This window comes from Delphinapterus leucas, chromosome 14 (genome assembly GCF_059928025.1).
Source record: "Delphinapterus leucas isolate spDelLeu-1000000601 "Yukka" chromosome 14, BTC_Dleu_Yukka2, whole genome shotgun sequence".
Lineage (NCBI taxonomy): Eukaryota > Metazoa > Chordata > Mammalia > Artiodactyla > Monodontidae > Delphinapterus > Delphinapterus leucas.
In genome coordinates this window covers 7,721,311-7,737,016 of record NC_143142.1, presented here as the reverse complement: position 1 = coordinate 7,737,016, position 15,706 = coordinate 7,721,311, and the positions used below count along the sequence as shown (strand labels likewise).

The following is a 15,706-nucleotide window of genomic DNA, read 5'->3' as shown; positions in this document are numbered from 1 at the left end:
TGGGCCCCTCTGGTGCCTCTCTTCTCTCAAGCCTTTGCTGACAGCTCCCCTGCCCCAGGCAGAGCTGGCCTCCATTCAAACAGTGTTTATCCTTTGCTTTTTTCTTGTTTATAGAGCTGTCTCCCCCACTAGACCGGAGGTGACTCTGGCAGTCATTTTTTAAAATTACAAAGTGAAGTGTATCTGTGGTTAACAATTAAAATGATATGTCCGTATGAGTTTTATGATATTGCAAATGATGACTCTGGGAACCCAGAAAGGATTCTCTGGTTTTAGAATTAATATTCACCTTATTAAAGTGATAAATGGTACTTCTTCCTTGAGACATTAGTTCAACTTAAATCTTACTCTGTAAATCTAGCGTATTTTTGCAATTGCCTATAAGGGGGCTTTGATTAATGTTTGGTCTCACAAATTTTATTAACTCCTTTTAAATATTTTAACTGCATTTAGAAATTGAGTATATTCAGTTTCATCTTTAAGTTCTTCAGTAGTCTGATTAACAAATAAATCCTTCACCAGTACTTAAGTAATTCTTGTAAATCTAATAAATTAGACATAAATATGGCAAGTCCTAAGTTCTCTTAAGTGTTCACGTATTGTTTATAAACCTAATACAATTTGAATTTAAAATCACAAGCCTAAATCAACTACAGACTTTCAATTAGAATCACAAATTAATCTGTTAGAGACTCTAATATGTTAAATTCTGTTAAACATGACGCATTCTTAAAAAAAGTAACAAATTCTCTTATCACAAATATGTTAAGAGTACAGGTCCAACTGACTTATCTTCTCTGCATTTAATTCTAAATATCCCTGGGGATGAGATACACCTTCCCACAAAGAACGTCATTATGTCATTCCCAACAACTTTAGGACTCCCTTCCCAAGGCAATTTTTGGGGCCACGTCTCAGTGGGATAAAATATCTCAAGTGACAGAGAACCAGACAGGTCCTCAGCTAGGGCACAGACTTGGTTCCAGCCAATTGGGACACCGATGTGACATACTGAGGCTTGTGTGACATACTGAGGCCTGTGTATATTCGCTGTAACAAGGTCTCCATAATGAAAAAGCAACGGGGGGTCTGCATAGCCCGCATTCCGGGATTAAGTCTTCCTACCACCCACTCTTCCAGTGGAAGTCAGGGACCCCCACCACATCACAGCTTACTTCCATCATTGCTCCAGCTATTTCTTGCATTTCTTTGGCTCTCTCAGGTATTCAGATATCATCTAATTAAATTTTGCGTGTGTTAAGGCTTTTTCTGCATCTTACAGTTCTAAAGTCTTGCCAGTGACACAATACAGATGAGTAAGAAAAAAAAAAAGTAAGTCCCCCTTCACCCAAACCTATATCCAGAGTCACCATTGTAGTTTGGAGTTCATTCCTCCAGACTTTTTTCTATACACACACACACACACACACACACACACACTCTCTCTCTCTCTCTCTCTCTCTCTCTCTTTCCTCTCTCTCTCTCTCAGGATGATGCTACGTCTACTGTTTTGCTATTTGCTTTTTTCCACAAAACTTTGGTCACTTTCCCAAATCTGCCTCATTTGTTTTGAAGGTGGCATGCTTTTTCATTATATGGTTTACCATGATATTTTTTAAACAAATCCCATATTAATGGATATTTATGTTGTTTCCAGATTTTTGCTATTAAAGCAGTGCCACAATAAACATGAACTGGCATTTATCTCTGTTTACTTTTGCTATTATTTCTCTAGGAAAAAAAAAAGTTGTAGAAGTGGAATTGGCGAGTCTTAGGGTCTGTGCATTGAGGATTTTGACAGATGCAGGGAAGTTGCTGCCGAGAAAGCCTGTGCTTGTTTACACTCCCCCTTCTGGAGGAGGACGCCGGCTTTCCTGAGAGCTAGGATGGTGTCCTAGACATCTTGTTTCATGTTCTCATCCTTCACGCCTGGCACAGAATCAGCGCTCGATAATGAAGGAGAGACTAGAGCTCCAGGAGAGAACAAATAGCATGTTTCCGTGCTGCCCTGAGTTAGTTTTTGTTTTAAATTTGAGTAAAATTCACATAACATAAAAGTAACCATTTTAAAGTGAACAACTCAGTGGCATTTAGTACATGCACAGTGTGGCGCAACCACCGCCTCTTCTCTGGTTGCAGAACATTTTCTTCACCGCAGAAGGAAACCCTGAAACCATCAGCCTTCACATCCCGCTCCCCAACCCTCTGGAAAACACACACCTGCTTTCCGCCTCTATGGATTTGCCTATCTTGGAGGTTTGATATAAATGGAATCATACAATCTGTAGCGTTTGGTGTCTGGCTTCTTTCACTCAGCACCATGGTTTCAAGGTTCATCCGTGTTGTCGCCTGTGTCAGTGCTTCACTCCTTTTTTATGGCGGAGCAACTTTCCATCATGTGGGTGGACCACGTTTGTTTCTCCGTAGCTGTTCTGTTCCTGACCTGGGTGTCCCCCGTCCTGTCTTGCAGCATTCCTGTGCACACGATATTCGACAGCTGCCCAGAAGGTGATGGCATCAGGGCCATAGCCATCACCCACGATGCCAAGTACCTGGCGACCATCTCGGACGCTGAGATCCAGGTACAGGGCTTGTCACGGCAGCTTCAGCGGCTGGCCCGCCCGTCACAAGTGTCCCCGCAAGCAGCTCTGCTCAGGCCGTGTGGCGTCTGTGGTTCTCTGGGTGGAGGGGGGTGACCGGTCAGGGGCTCCCTGCCTGCAGCTTAGCTCACTGTGCTTTGCTTAGTTAGCGGAGGTCACTGGCTTACCACAAGAGGTGTAGGTTCCTCCAGTAGCCTTCAGGAATCTTCTCACTCTCCTCTGTCTGCCATCACTTACAGAAAGTTTGCATCTGGAGGTGGACTTTAGCGGTGGAAACACCGGCCTGCACTCTTAACCTTCCCAAAGAGTATGGTTTTCAGGTGAGTTCATTTCGAGCCTGTAAAGATCCACCTAAAGGTACACTGAAGCCAGTTCAAAACTACTTTTTGTTTTACTGGAGCTTTGTTATGGTGTCCAAGAGCTTTTAAAAAACTCCTGTCCATGATCTCATTTTATTTTTGATTATAATAGCTAATTTTTTTTTTTTTCCGGTACGCGGGCCTCTCACTGTTGTGGTCTCTCCCGCTGCGGAGCACAGGCTCTGGACGCGCAGGCTCAGTGGCCATGGCTCACGGGCCCAGCTGCTCCACGGCATGTGGGATCTTACCGGACCGGGGCACGAACCCACGTCCCCTGCATCGGCAGGCGGACTCCCAACCACTGTGCCGCCAGGGAAGCCCCGCTAATTTTTTTGATCACCTCTTATGTGCCAGATTGTGCTAAGTTCTTTGCATACAGTATCTCATGTAATCCGTGCAAACATGCTGAGAAGATGTTACTGTGGGATTCATATTACTACTATTAACTATCAAATAATTGGTCTAAAGTCACCCAGCTAGCAGCCTTTCTTATTCTAGAAGCATGTTCTGAACTGCTCTGCATGTAGGGGAGTTATTATTCTCGATTTGCGTGAGGTGACTTGCCGAGGGCACCCAGAGCATTGACTGTGCTGCTCTGCATCGTCTCATTCATGCTCGCAGCCGTCATTCACCTGCATTTATTGAGTACCTACTGTGTGCCAGACACTGTGGTAAGGATGTACATGGCTTGTTTGAACCAGAACCCAAGCAGGGGGTCTGGGTGACTGGACTCAGCAAGGCACACATCGTTATCAGCTTTATGTCTCTCCTGCTCTCCCTCCGCCAACATTCCTTCTGCTCCCTCAAAAAAATTTCCTTCCTTGTTTTTTTTTTTTTTGGCCACACCACATGGCTTGTGGGACCTTAGTTCCCCGACCAGGGATCAAACCTGCACCCTTGGCAGTGAAAGCGCGGAGTCCTAACCACTGAACCGCCAGGGAAGTGCCCCCCACAATTTCCTTACTTCTCAAAGCTACCAGCCATACCTGGGTATTTAGGATGGGTTTTTCTATTGCTACCAAAAATGCGTTGGGGATTTTGATAGAGATTGCATTGACTCTATAGATTGCTTTGGGTAGTCTTGTCATCTTAACAGCATTGTCTTCCAGTCCACGAGCATGGATATCTTTCTGTTTATTTTATTTGTTTCTTTTTTAATAGATTTATTTTACTTATTTATTTATTTATGGCTGTGTTGGGTCTTTGTTGCTGCATGCGGGCTTTCTCTAGTTGTGGCAAGCGGGGACTATTTGTTGCGGTGCGCGGGCTTCTCATTGTGGTGGCTTCTCTTGTTGCGGAGCACAGGCTCCAGGCGCACGGGCTTCAGTAGGTGTGGCGCACGGGCTTTGTTGCTCCGTGGCATGTGGGGTCTTCCCGGACCAGGGCTTGAACCCGTGTCCCCTGCATTGGCAGGCGGATTCTTTGGTTTTTTTTTTTTACATCTTTATTGGAGTATAATTGCTTTACAGTGGTGTGTTAGTTTCTGCTTTATATCAAAGTGAATCAGTTATACATATACATATGTTCCCATATCTCTTCCCTCTTGCGTCTCCCTCCTTCCCACCCTCCCTATCCCACCCCTCCAGGCGGTCACAAAGCACCGAGCTGATCTCCCGGCAGGTGGATTCTTGACAACTGCGCCACCAGGGAAGCCCCTGTCTTTCTGTTTATTTACGTCGTCTTTAATTTCTTTCAGCAGCAGCAGCATTTCGTAGTTTTCAGCGTACAAATCTTTCACCTCCTCGACTAAATTTATTCCTAAGTATTTTTTTTGATGCTATTATTAAGTGGAATTGTTTTCTTAATTTTCTTCTCAGAATGTTCATTGTTAGTGTATAGAACTTCAACTGATTTCTATATTGCAACTTTGCTAAATACACACGGCTATTGAAATTTCGGGAATTCCCTGGCGGTCCAGTGGTTGGGACTCTGCATTTACACTGCAGGGAGCTCAGGTTCAATCCCTGGTTGGGGAACTAAGGTCCCCACAAGCCGCGTGGCGTGACCCAAACAAACAAAAATGGAAATTGATTAAAGTTAAAGTACAAATTCATTTCCTCGGCTTCACTAGCCACATTTCAGCCACTCGTTATCCACATGCGGCTGGTGGCTACATTGTTGGCAGCACAGGTGTTAGAACACCTCCACCGCAATGGGAAGTGCTGCTGGACAGCACCACACAAGCCCCCCCAGCTCTGGGTGAGCCCCACCCTCAGCCTCCTCTGGACCTGGACCCCAGTGGGCTGAATGTAGCTGGGGAGAAGCACCCAATCCAGCAGATTCATCCTACTTGCAGTTCAGTCACGAATTTCAAGACGGCTCTGGGCCTGGCTTGGCCACTCTGGTCGGCTGTGACACTTTTCATTTCCAGAGACGACAGTTACACACCTGCTCGTCCCACCTCCCCACTCCATTTCCCATGCTCAGCGGGTGACCGCCCCCAACCCCGTGTTTCATTGAGAAAATGGAAGCCATCAGATACAAACACGGGCCTGTTCTCCCTCCCCAGCCTGCAACACACCTTCAACCCCGCCATCTTCTCTTTTCCCCTCTGACTGCGGTGAAGGGCCAGTGCACTAGATCCCCCCCACACCACTGGCTGCCTCAGGGCCCTTCTCCTGCAGCTGTCAACTCTCCCTCTACTGAGAATAAACACGCTTCAGGACCACCGGTCCTGAGAGAACTCCTCCGACCCCACGTCTCCTTCCAGCTACGCCCTCTGCCCCTCTTCCCAGGGAAACTTCTCAGAAGCGCTGTCCACACTTGCTTTCTCTACTTCCTCATCTCATTTACTTTTTTTTTTTTTTTTGCAAGAAATAGTTGACTTCTTTACACTTTATTGCTAAATAAGGCATACATGCAAAATGTGTACATTTTAAGGAAGAAAATAAAATGTACCTGTGTGCTCACCACTGGATCATGAAATAGAATGTTACCGAAACCCTAGAAACCCCTGTGTTCCCCTCCCCGATCTCATCCCAAGCTTTGCTCCCGAGTTAACCATTATCCCAAATTTTGTGTTATACCTGCCTGTGCTTTTCTTTACACTTTTCCCCAGTGATGTATGTATCCTTCAATACTGTCTTCTTTCATTTTACCTGTTCCTGACCTTTCTATGTTTGGAATCAGACTAATTGCTTCATCTGCTCAGCATTGTTTCTGAGATTCACTGATGTCGATTCTTGAGCTGGAATTCCTATTCACTTTCACTGCTGTACAGTTTTTTGTTCTTTGAGTGTCACACAACTTATTTATCCATCCTCTGTTGATGGACATTTCTGTTCTTTTCATCTGTCCTCCACCCACCCACAGCTCTACCAGAACTATGCTTATCACGGTCACTGGTGTTCCCAAATCAAACGGACGTTGTTGAACCCTCATCACACCCTTCCCAGTGGGGTCACAAGACGCTTCTCCTGCTGTCTCCCCGGCCGTTCTTTCTCAGGTTCCTTTGTGGCTTCTTCTTTCATTTTACACCTTCTAAATCTTGGCGTTCCTCAGGGTTTGGTTCTGGGAGCTCTTCTTCTGCCTCTTCCTCTTCTTGCCATGCTTGCTTCTTGGGTATCTCATCCCAATGGCTGTAAGTACCATTTATTTCCAAGGTCAATGCTGGACTTCTTCCTCTCCTCCCTGTCTGCACTGCCACCATCTAGTCCAGACCACAGTCACCTCTGCCTGCATGACCTCCGCATCCTCCCAGCTGCACCCTGCTGCACCCTTGCCAATCTCCCCACAGCAGTCAGAGTGATATTTTTTTTTTTTTTTTTTTTTTTTGCGGTACGCGGGCCTCTCACTGTTGTGGCCTCTCCCGTTGAGGAGCACAGGCTCCGGATGCTCAGGCTCAGCGGCCATGGCTCACGGGCCCAGCCGCTCCGCGGCATGTGGGATCTTCCCGGACCGGGGCACGAACCCGTGTCCCCTGCATCAGCAGGCGGACTCTCAACCACTGTGCCACCAGGGAAGCCCCAGAGTGATAGTTTTTAAATAAGCAAAACGGGTTATATCATATCACTCCCTGACTCAGAATCCTTCAATGCCTTCCCTTGTCCTTAGAATAAAACCCAGACTCCTCACTATGGCCTTCAAGGTATGATCTCTTCCCTCTATCCATCTCCCAACATCGACTCTCCTGTTTATTAATGTTACTTTGCATATTTTAATGAATTTTATGAAATAGACTCTTTGTGGAGGGCTCTGGCTTCTTTCACCCAACATAATTTTTTTAAAAGATGTATTATTTATTTTTGAAATTTTTATTTTTGGCTGCGTTAGGTCTCTGTTGCTGTGCATGGGCTTTCTCTAGTTGAGGAGAGCGGGGGCCACTCTTCGTTGCAGTGCACGGCCTTCTCATTGCGGTGGCTTCTCTTGTTGTGGAGCACGGGCTCTAGGTACGCGGGCTTCAGTAGTTGTGGCTCACGGACTCTAGAGTGAAGTCTCAGTAGTTGTGGCGCACGGGCTTAGTTGCTCTGCGGCATGTGGGATCTTCCCGGACCAAGGCTCGAACCTGTGTCCCCTGCGTTGGCAGGCAATCCTTAACCACTGCGCCACCAGGGAAGCCCTATTTATTTATATATATTATTATTTTTGGGCTGCCGTGGGTCTTCGTTGCTGCGTGCGGGCTTTCTCTAGTTGCAGCGAGTGGGTGCTAGTCTTTGTTGCAGTGCGCGGGCTTCTCATCGCGGTGGCTTCTCTTGTTGTGGAGTACAGGCTCTAGGCGCACAGGCTTCAGTAGTTGTGGCACGTGGGCTCAGTAGTTGTGTCTTGTGGGCTCTAGAGTGGAGGCTCACTAGTTGTGGCACACACGCTTAGTTGCTGCACGGCATGTGTGATCTTCCTGGACCAGGGCTCGAACCTGCACTAGCAGGCGGATTCTTTTCTTTTTAAATAAATTTATTTATTTTTTATTTTTATTTTATTTTTGGCTGCATTGGGTCTTCGTTGCTGTGCGTGGGCTTTCTCTAGTTGTGGCGAGCGGGGGTTACTCTGCATTGTGGTGCATGGGCTTCTCATCGCAGTGGCTTCTCTTGTTGCAGAGCATGGGCTCTAGGCGCGCGGGCTTCAGTAGTTGTGGCATGCGGGCTCAGTAGCTGTGGCTTGTGGGCTCTAGAGCACAGGCTCAGTAGTTGTGGTGCACGGGCTTAGTTGCTTCACGGCATGTGGGATCTTCCCAGACCAGGACTTGAACCCGTGTCCCCTGCATTGGCAGGCGGATTCTTAACCACTGTGCCACCAGGGAAGTCCTTTGTTTTTTATTCTTTATTTTTATTTATTTTTCTCCCACCCTATGTTTTATTCACTTTTTTTTAATACATCTTTATTGGAGTATAATTGCTTTACAATGTTGTGTTAGTATCCCCCATCCCCTCCCTGTTGTGCCTCCCTCCCACCCTCCCTATCCCACCCTCTAGGTCGTCGCAAAGCACTGAGCTGATCTCCCTGTGCTGTGCAGCAGCTTCCCACTAGCCTTCTATTTCACATTTGGTAGTGTATGTATGCCGATGCTACTCTCTCACTACGTCCCAGCTTCCTCTTCCCCCTCTGTGTTGTCAAGTCCATTGTGTACATCTACATCTTTATTCCTGCCCTGCCACTAGGTCCATCAGTACCATTTTTCTAGATTCCATATATATGCGTTAGCATACGGTATTTGTATTTCTCTTTCTAACTTACTTCACTCTGTATGACAGACTCTAGGTCCATCCACCTCACTAAAAATAACTCAATTTCCATTTTGTGTTTTTTAAACCATTTTTTCTTCAGATCTAGAAGTTCCACTTGATTTTTTTAAAAAATAGAGTTATCTGATTGCTGATCATCAGGGAAAGGCAAATTAAAACTCCAGTGAGATATCACCTCACACCTATCAGAATGACCACAATATAACAAATATTGGAGAGGATGTGGAGAAAAGGGAACCCTCGTGCACTGTTGGTGGGCATGTAAATTGGTGCAGCCACTGTGGAAAACAATATGGAGGTTTCCCAAAAAACTAAAAATAGAACTTCCATATGACCTAGCAATTCCACTCCTGGATATATATCTGAAAAAAACCAAAAACACTAATTCAAAAAGATACATACACCTCAGTGTTCCTAGCAGCATTATTTACAATTACCAAGATATGGAAGCAACCTAAGTGTACATCAACAGATGAATGGATAAAGAAGATGTGGTACATATATATAATGGAATACTACTCAGCCTTAAAAAATGCCTGGATCTCCTGGGGGTCTCTTTCTGTAGATTACTTTTCTCCCTTGTTTTTCAGTCATTTGGACATGTCTCTTGCCTATGCCTGGTTGTTTTTCATTGAATGCTAGATGTTGTGCTTTAAAAAGCATAGGAATAATTTGAGGCTCAGGTTGATAATAACTTACTCCAAGGAAGACTTACTTTTGCTTCTTAGAGGCCTTTGGCAAAGTGGTCGCCTCGATCTAATCAGAGATTGAGGTGATTTGAGGCTGATTTTCAGCCTTTGTGAGGCCTCATCCATGCACTTGCTTTCACCAGTTCTTCACCCCACCCAGGCCTTTGTGCTGTCCTGAAATTGATCATCTGACATTGGCATTGGTATTTTACATTCCTGAAATGAGGCAGCAGTCAACAGACAAGGAATAGGAGATGGGGTGGGAGAGGCAGGAATGGAACTTAAAAAGCATTTCTCGGAAAGCAAATACCATATGCTAACATATATATATGGATTAAAAAAAAAATGGTTCTGAAGAACCTAGGGGCAGGACAGGAATAAAGACGCAGATGTAGAGAATGGACTTGAGGACACGGGGAGTGGAAAGGGTAAGCTGGGATGAAGTGAGAGAGTGGCATGGACATATATACACTACCAAATGTAAAATAGATAGCTAGTGGGAAGTAGCTGCATCGCACAGGGAGATCAGCTTGGTGCTTTGTGACCACCTAGAGGGGTGGGATAGGGAGGGTGGGAGGGAGACGCAAGAGGGAGGGGATATGGGGATATATGTATGCATATCGTTGATTCACTTTGTTATACAGCAGAAACTAACAGAACATTGTAAAGCAATTATACTCCAATAAAGATGAAAAAAAAATCAAAGAAAAAAAATATTTCTTGGGACTTACCTGGCAGTCCAGTGGCTAAGACTTCACCTTCCAATGCAGGGAGTGCGGGTTTGGTACCTGGTTGGGGAGCTAAGATCCCACATGCCTCAGTGCCAACAAACCAGAATGTAAAACAGAAGCAATATTGTAAGAAATTCAATAAAGACTTTAAAAATGGTCCACATCCAAAAAAATCTTTAAAAAACAAACGAAGCATTTCTCCAACCCATCTCTCATCTGTCTCCTGCAGCCCTCCATGTCAGGCTGCAGCTGCCCGCCTCCCATGCATATATCATTTCAAGACTTATGCCTTGTCTCCCCAGGGATTTCTCACTTGTTACTTAGTTTCTGCATTTCAGGTTTCCTTCACTTCTATAGTGTCTGCAGGGTTGATTTTTGGGGAGGGAGCCAGGCAACCCATGCTACACACCATCTTGGCAGGAATCAGAACCCCCTTCCAATATTTTGCATTCATTCCAAGTTCCCTTGTGGCCCTGTTAAATTTAGAAATGAATACACAGCAGTCTTTGTCCAAAAGGACACAGAATAAAGGTTATTGGTGAATATACTAGTTTACTTTTGCTTGCTCCAATTTATAGATGATGAATTATAATAAATAAGACTAAATAAGAAAGGAAACACGTTTGAGACCATTAATTTTAACACTCAGTATTTAAATTATATTCCTATTGCTTACAAAATGCCATGTCTTTTTTTTTTCTTGTTTTTTTGTTTTGTTTGTTTGTTTTTGTTATTTTGACCATGCCACGAAGCATGTGGGATCTTAGTTCCCTGACCAGGGACTGAACCTGTGCTCCCTGCAGTGGAAGTGTGGAGTCTTAACCACTGGACCACCAGGGAAATCCCCCATGTCTTTTCTATTTTATATTCCTACTCAGTTATTTAATTAAAGATATTATTTAGGGCTTCCCTGGTGGCGCAGCTGTTGAGAGTCCGCCTGTCGATGCAGGGGACATGGGTTCGTGCCCCGGTCTGGGAAGATCCCACGTGCCGTGGAGTGGCTGGGCCCGTGAGCCATGGCCACTGAGCCTGCGCGTCTGGAGCCTGTGCTCCGCAACAGGAGAGGCCACAAAAGTGAGAGGCCCTCGTACTGCAAAAAAAAAATAAATAAATAAAATAAAATAATTTAACATTCAGCTTAACCAGAGAGAAACAGAAAACGTATTATAATGTAACATATTTTCATACTTTATATTTCAGAGCTACCTTACTTTTAATCCAACAAATAATAAAGAATTGGTGAGCAATAGTAAAACACAAGCAATATATTATATGTGGGTAAGTAGAAATATTTTCATTTGTTTTAAATGTATAAACAAGTATGTGTTTATTCTTTAAGTACAGATCTTTTGGTAATGTAACAATATAGTATCTACTTAGAAAGCAATAAACATATATTAAAATGTTTTGATTTAATTATAGCATTTATTTTAGTCCCATTGGAAATTAGCATATTAAATCAGAAGCAGATAATTTAAATTTCATTTAAGTTTTTAAAGTAATGTGGCAAATATTTATGTAGATATATTTAAGGTCTAAAATATATTCAAGATCAAGTGTTTTTCAAGATCTTGGACTTTATTCCCTTTCAAAAAGGAATTAACAAACAGATTGGTCATATGTATACTGACACAGGGAAAAATCATGAGATTAAAAAAATATCAAAAGTTAAACATAAAATTACCATATGACCCACCAATTTCTAGGTATATACCCCAAAGAATTGAAAACAGGTGTTCAAACAAATACTTATGCACAAATGTTCATAGCAGCAGCATTATTCACAATAATCAAAAGGTAGAAACAAATCAAATGCCCATCAACTAATGAATGGATAAACCAAATGTGGTCTACCCATATATGGAATATTATTGAGCCATTAAAAGCAATGAAGTACAGACACCTGCCACACCGTGGATGAACCTTTAGAACATTATGCTGAACGAAAGAAGCCAGACACAAAAAGCCACATACTCTATAATTCCATTGATATGAACTGTCCAGAATAGGTAAATTCATAGAGACAGAAATCAGGATGGTGGTTGTCAGGGGCTGGGGGGGATGGGAGGTGACTGCTTAATGGATAGAGGGCTTCCTTTTGGGCTGACGAAAGTGTCCTGGAACTAGAGGGAATGATGGTTGCACAGTATTGTTAATGTACTAAATGGCACTAAATTTTACACTTTAGAAGGGTTAATGGTTAATTTTATATTAAGTGAATTTTCCTCAATAAAAAAAAGCTCAACAAAAACGCCTTGAATTGCTGATTTTCAGTGATATTCATTCCTTCAGGTATTAATTATAGCTTCAAAGCCTTATAAATGTAGAATTCAAATTTGCATTAACTACCACTTAGTCACAATCATTTGTGGCGTTTTTTATGTATTTACTTTTTTTTCAGAATGTTTCTAGATGTCCCTAGAGACAGCAGGTTATCCTACCTGTAGAAATTGCAAAGCTCTGACGCTGTTCAGATGCATTTGTTTTGATTTTTGCTGTTGTAGCTCTTCTTTTGGAAACCAAGTCTTTTTTTAGTAGTGATTTTTTTTTTTCTGTGCTTATCAGTATGAAGAGGGAGATATACTTGTTCACAGTGCCCCACTTTTAACAGAAAAAGTGAGTATGCCTGTTGTGCTTTTTTTTACGCCTGACTGTGGAGAATAAATATGTGTGTGTCAGCTTAGTCATTTTGGGCTTCTCTTTGTATGTATCTTTATATTGCAAAATAATTTGAAATTTTTACTTAGGTCCTTTACCATACTGAATGGCCAGTTAAAAATAATGGATGGATTGTTCAAAATAATATGGATAAAAATAAATGGCAGGGACTTCCCTGGTGGTCCAGTGGCTAAGACTCTGCACTCCCAATTCAGGGGACCTGGGTTCGATCCCTGGTCAGGGAACTAGATCCTGCATGCCGCAACTGAGTTTGCATGCCGCAGTTGAAGATCCTACACGCGGCAGCAAAGATCCCTTGGGCCGCAACTAAAAACCAGCACAGCCAAATAAATATTTTAAAAATAAATAAATAAATAAGTAAATAAATGGCAAAGAAAGTTTACTACCATGAGAAAATACCCAAGAAAGTGATGATTTTTATAATGTATGTGTGCACATGACAAAAGATGAAAGTTAATTTGGGGTGAAATAAGTAAAGTAGTTGAACATGAGTGGATCCCTTTAAGCTGCTCAGTTTTCAGAGCAATAAAAATGATACTGGGTGCACTTCCCTGGCGGTCCAGTGGTTAAGACTCGGTGCTCCCAATGCAGGCAGCATGGGTTCCAACCCTGGTGGGGGAACTAAGATCCTGAAAGACGCAGGGCCAAAAATAAGTCAATGGATGGATAGCTAGATAGGACCTTTTTTTTTTTTTTTTTTTTTGCGGTACGCGGGCCTCTCACCGCGGGGGGCCTCCCCCGCTGCGGAGCACAGGCTCCGGATACGCAGGCCCAGCGGCCACGGCTCACGGGCCCAGCAGCTCCGCGGCATGTGGGATCCTCCCGGACCGGGGCACGAACCCGTGTCCCCTGCATCGGCAGGCGGACTCTCAACCACTGCGCCACCAGGGAAGCCCGACAGGCCCATTTCTAAAAGATGCTGTTGGGTATTTAGATGTTTCGGAGCCAGTAGAAAGGTGGTGAGCCAGGTGTTGGGGGGAACGTTTTATCGTTCCTGCTTTCCTTGAGTGATTGTACCTGAGGTGGGCCTCGAGTCCTGTCGCCTGCAGCAGTTTCTGCTTTTGATACTCACATAACCTGCTCTCTCTCTGCAGCAGACAATGATTTTTCTGCTTCCCTTCTTCACCTTTGGTTTGACCAATAAAACTTTATTTTTCAAGAGGGCAAGCCAAAAGACGATGGACACAAGGCAAGATTATCCTGTCTGCAAACTTTGCTTTTCATACATCAAAGTATCAAAAAAAAAAATACAGCCAGTTCTCATTATTTGCAGCAGTTATGTTCTGTAAGGTCTCTGTAGACCTGAATTAGCGGATGCTGGATCATTGCTCCTAGGAGAGATACAGGAATAGGCTCCTGCCAGCCTAGGGCCACAGTACTTTCACCGACTGACAGATACATGACCTTGTTTTATGTATGTTTCTGTTTAAAGACACCATATTTAATATATAATGTTGGTTCCTTAATGTTGGACTCACTAGATAGAACTCCTGTCTGAATGAGGCTTACCTAACACAGGTGTATTCTCTGTAAGGCACGTCACAGCCTTCTTGGGCTTAGGAGCACTAGACAGCATTTCAGTACCATAGTCAGGAGCCAATTTAAATACCAAAATCACCAACAAAAAGCACCAAAAAGGACTTCCCTGGTGGCGCAGTGGTTGGTAGTCCGCCTGCCGATACAGGGGACATGGGTTCGTGCCCCGGTCCGGGAAGATCCCACATGCCGGCTGGGCACGTGAGCCATGGCCGCTGAGCCTGCGCGTCCTGAGCCTGTGCTCCTCAGCGGGAGAGGCCGCAACAGTGAGAGGCCCGTGTACTGCAAAAAAAAAAAAAAAAAAAAAAGCACCAAAAAAATTTTAGAACATCACATTAAACAGGCTAGGAAAAGGACACTTGTCTCTCGTTTGAGAGCTGAAACAAGAAGGCACAGAGTTGCCTTGTTTGACCTCAGCTGGGAATGTCATGTTTTTCACCACTCGGCACATGCACACATCTGCAAATGATTGTGAAAGTGCCACGAGGATTGACTTGGGAGTTACAAATAAATATCAGAAAGTAAGGAAAATCACAAATACCGAATCCACAAAGAATGAGGATCGGCTGCAGTTTGAAATGATAAAAATGCCTCGTGTTGAAACAGGGCTGTTCTTAGAAAGAATGTGATGTCCTTGCTTGACCAATTGTGCTTCTACTGACCCTCTTGTGTTCAAGTCAAAGAGGTCCACCTTAGGATCTTCTCTGCCTAAGTAGAGAGTCAGGCAGCAGGCTTACTGTACCATATGACAGATTGCCGAGTTTCCTTCATGTATTCATTCAGTAAACATTCACTGAGGGTTCACTCACTGCTCTGGGTTCTTTCTATACTTCATCTCTAAGACACTCTCTAAGAAAGATGGCCTAGTGCCTTATCCTACGTAGCACACATTTAATAAGAAGTCTTGGGGCATTTCTATGTACAGCACTTAAATTTCCACTGATGGGAAAATAATTTATGATCAAAAATAAACTGAGAGCATTGTTTTTGTTTTTTTTTTTTTGCGGTATGCGGGCCTCTCGCTGTTGTGGCCTCTCCCATTGCGGAGCACAGGCTCCGGACGCGCAGGCTCAGCGGCTATGGCTCACGGGCCCAGCCGCTCCGCGGCATGTGGGATCTTCCCGGACCGGGGCACGAACCCGCGTCCCCTGCATCGGCAGGCGGACTCTCAACCAGTGCGCCACCAGGGAAGCCCGAGAGAATTGTTTTATAATGTTTTACAGCTGGAGCATGCTTTGTCCACAACAGACATTAGTTTCTTTATCAGTCTCTGAAACCTCAGTAAGAGAAGTTGAACAGATGTAAACGATGATTAATCACTCCTTCATTTGCTTTAAGCAAACAGTTTAATTAAGCCAGTATATAACCCTTCACTTGCTCTTAGCAAACCTTCAGAGGTTCAGAACTGCCTGATCATGGCAATCCATGGGGGAG

General features: G+C 44.0%; 1 protein-coding gene across 1 annotated transcript in view; it reads left to right on the top strand.

Annotated features, from left to right (window-relative positions):
• Nucleotides 1-15,706, top strand: part of CFAP251 (cilia and flagella associated protein 251) — an 80,441-nt gene that overhangs the window by 14,540 nt on the left and 50,195 nt on the right. Inside the window, exons 5-8 of the mRNA XM_022597786.2 lie at nucleotides 2,471-2,582; nucleotides 2,840-2,920; nucleotides 11,258-11,335; nucleotides 12,623-12,673. Coding sequence (XP_022453494.2) covers nucleotides 2,471-2,582; nucleotides 2,840-2,920; nucleotides 11,258-11,335; nucleotides 12,623-12,673 — 322 coding nt within the window. The remainder of the gene's footprint in view (nucleotides 1-2,470; nucleotides 2,583-2,839; nucleotides 2,921-11,257; nucleotides 11,336-12,622; nucleotides 12,674-15,706) is intronic.